Source organism: Triticum urartu, chromosome 2A, assembly GCF_056163025.1.
Source record: "Triticum urartu cultivar PI428250 chromosome 2A, HENAU_Tu73, whole genome shotgun sequence".
Classification (NCBI taxonomy): domain Eukaryota; kingdom Viridiplantae; phylum Streptophyta; class Magnoliopsida; order Poales; family Poaceae; genus Triticum; species Triticum urartu.
This window is the reverse complement of record NC_141874.1, coordinates 736640620-736643500: the sequence shown is the minus strand read 5'-3', so window position 1 is coordinate 736643500 and position 2881 is coordinate 736640620. Positions and strand designations below refer to the sequence as shown.

The following is a 2881-nucleotide window of genomic DNA, read 5'->3' as shown; positions in this document are numbered from 1 at the left end:
AAAGTAAGTTGCCACGTTCTGGTTCCCCTTCTGCGCATTGGTGAGGGCGACCCGAAGATTATTTATCTTACTGCGTGATGTAGACGAGAACATGTTGGCGAGGTAGGTCCAGAGGACATGCGTCGTGGGGATCGACACCACTTGGATTAGTACCTCCTTTGTCAGATTATTGAGAAGATACCCAAGCACGAGCTGGTCTTGGCGAACCCAGATCGCGTGCTCGGGGTTTGGCGTGGTGATGTCCTTGTCGTCCTTGTCCTTGGAGGCGAGAACCTTGGGCGGCTCGGCATCTGATCCATCGAGGAGACCATAGAGGCCGGCGCTGCGAACATGCGGAAGGATCTGCGCGCGCCAGAGGATATAATTCTGTCGGGTAAGTTTTTCTGTAACCTGGGTGGAGAGCACAGCGGTGGAGGAAGAAGACGCCATGGCTGGGTGGAGGTTTTGGTGTATCGGGGTGTTTGCTAGATGCGATGGAAGAGCCTCGCTCTGATTATCATGAAAGTTTGGATCGAACGTCTTGCCTAACGAGGCTGACAGTTTCATGTTAAATAAATGGGAAGATCCCACGATACAGAGTCGGTTCAGCATTACAATATCTGGACGAACAAGGAAACTAGAAAGAGTCCGAACCAACTACTAAAACGTAGCTAGAGTCCTGATACAAGACGTAATTTAACAAAACCAACTCAAAATACAACTTGACATGAAAAGCAAAGCATACCAAAATACAAAAACAAATTCTGGATCCCTGGCCACGTGGCTGAAGCAGTACTTTTCATCCTTCAAATAGTTCTGCCAACATGTCATCCAATTCGTCCGGTCTGCTGTCTCCATGGCTGACGTATTTCTCCATCTTCGGATTCACCTTCAAGTAATCGCGGTAAACTGAAGTAACTGTCCAAGCAATAGATTTCCGCAGCGCAGCTCTGAGCTCAGGGTCCGGAACCTTCCAGAACTTCTGGGCTTGGTACGTTTTATGAAACGATGACTTGAATTCACCCAGCCGACTGTGTTTAGGGATGCTGTTCAACGTCCAGGTGGGTTGGAACAGCCCATTAAATTTCCATTTTATTAAGCAGGACATCACAAGACACCAGGAAACCTCCAGATAGCGGTCGATGTACTTCACACATTCAGGTGCAAGTTTAAGTCCAAACCATGGCTCAAGAACTGGCAATACCAATGGCTCAGACGCCTGTGCTATGAAATGGGAATTATTCAGCAGGAACATGTACCTGAGGCTTAAATCAGAGCACAGCTTCGATTTTATCTGAAGCAAATCCTTGAGATAATCAAACGTGCCATGTATCAGGTCACCAAGCCTTTTCGTGTTGTGGCTCTGTGCGGAGTTCTCCGTCGTATCCTTTGCTTTCCTTATCAAAAGTATGCAGTCCATCAGCAACCGAACGCTCCTGTGAACCTCGCCTCCTCCTCGCAGAACCTCGAAACTCCATGAGTAGTCGTCGTCGGGTGTCTGCCTCATCTGCATCATCGTGTCGAATATGGAGTCAGTCAACCTGTTCTCTTCTTTCTGCAACGAGCCGCCTATCTTGTTGAAAACCCCTTGGGCCTCTGAAGACAATACACCCGTCGTAAGCATCTCGTATGATGCACTGGAGATGCAGACATACATGTGTAGCATCGCCTGTAGCTTCTTCGCCTTGTCAACATGAATGACGGCGTCGACAAAGACGAGCATCAGTGAGATGCTGGTGTTGCCAAACCATGCAACCACCGGCGTGTTGCTGACGATGCTCGCCAGCTCCTTGATACTGATGACAACTACAGTGAGAGCTCGGATCCACCCCTCCACCAAGTCTTGGAGCCAAGACGCAGTCTCTTTGAGCTTGAGCTGCTTCGGTAGGTCATACCTGTTGCGTATTTGGAGAACCCAGTCGACGTCAAGCTCGACGAACCAATTCTTCAGGGTACACTGTATACTGTCACTGTATTCCAAGGCTACGGTCGAGGAGGATGCTTTGAGATATGCTTGGAATACACGCTGGGTGTAACCGTCCTTGATCATTCTTTGAGCGATCTTTGTGGACTCGCTGGCAGCCAAGTCCGCTCCGTCAGCGAACGCCGAGCTGTAGGAGCAGACAGAGTAGTTGGACTGGGTTGAAGTTGAACTCCAGGTACCGGAGCTGCTGGAGTAGCTGGAGCTGCTGCCCTGACCTGACTGGGAGGAGAGAGTCGACCCGATGCGCCATCCGAGACCAATGACGCTCCGGATAGAGTTGCTGTAGTCGCTGGGCAGCGGCAAGGAACGCATCAAGGTGACGACGGTCCTCTCCTCCGGCACGGAAGCGAGCTGCTCCGCCATGCTGTCTGCTACTTTTGTTTATGGACGCGGCCCCGTTGATCGAGCTCGATGAGATTGCAAGGGGGTGGGGAGGAGACTTTCAGAAGTGGAAGGGAAGGCCGCAGGAAGTCCGGAATACATACTGATCGGGTTGCCGGAGCCCCATGACAACGACTGACAAATGCAAGACCTGGGTGCCGTGTCACTGCCGGAATCGTGTGATGTGTACGACGACGACGGCCCATAGTCTCACCCGGGTGGATACTTTTTTTCTACCGTTGTTTATTACCAAAATATACCCCGGACCGAATTTTCTATAAGAGTCACCTAACTCTATCTTTGTCCTAATGCGGCTTAGGGGTTGGTGACATTGTGATGTTTTGGCCCTCTGTTAGATTTTCTATTCTACTCGGTCGATTGTTATCCGGAGATGGGCATGACAATGTTCTAGTACCGTTTAGTTTTTTTTTAGCATCAGTACAGACACAAGCGCTTATATACACGCACATACACTCACCCCTATGAACGCACACACACACCGTACCTCTATAAGCACCTCCGAGAGACTGAGCCGGC

The 2881-nt window shown here is 50.2% G+C and overlaps 1 protein-coding gene across 1 annotated transcript; it reads right to left on the bottom strand.

Moving 5' to 3' along the window:
* Positions 1-521: 521 nt before the first annotated feature.
* On the bottom strand, positions 522-2413 carry LOC147987419 (exocyst complex component EXO70A1-like). The gene has a single exon (XM_087540335.1). The coding sequence runs from the start codon at positions 2324-2326 to the stop codon at positions 779-781; it is 1548 nt and encodes a 515-aa protein (XP_087396461.1). The 5' UTR covers positions 2327-2413; the 3' UTR covers positions 522-778.
* Between the last annotated feature and the right edge of the window lie 468 nt (positions 2414-2881).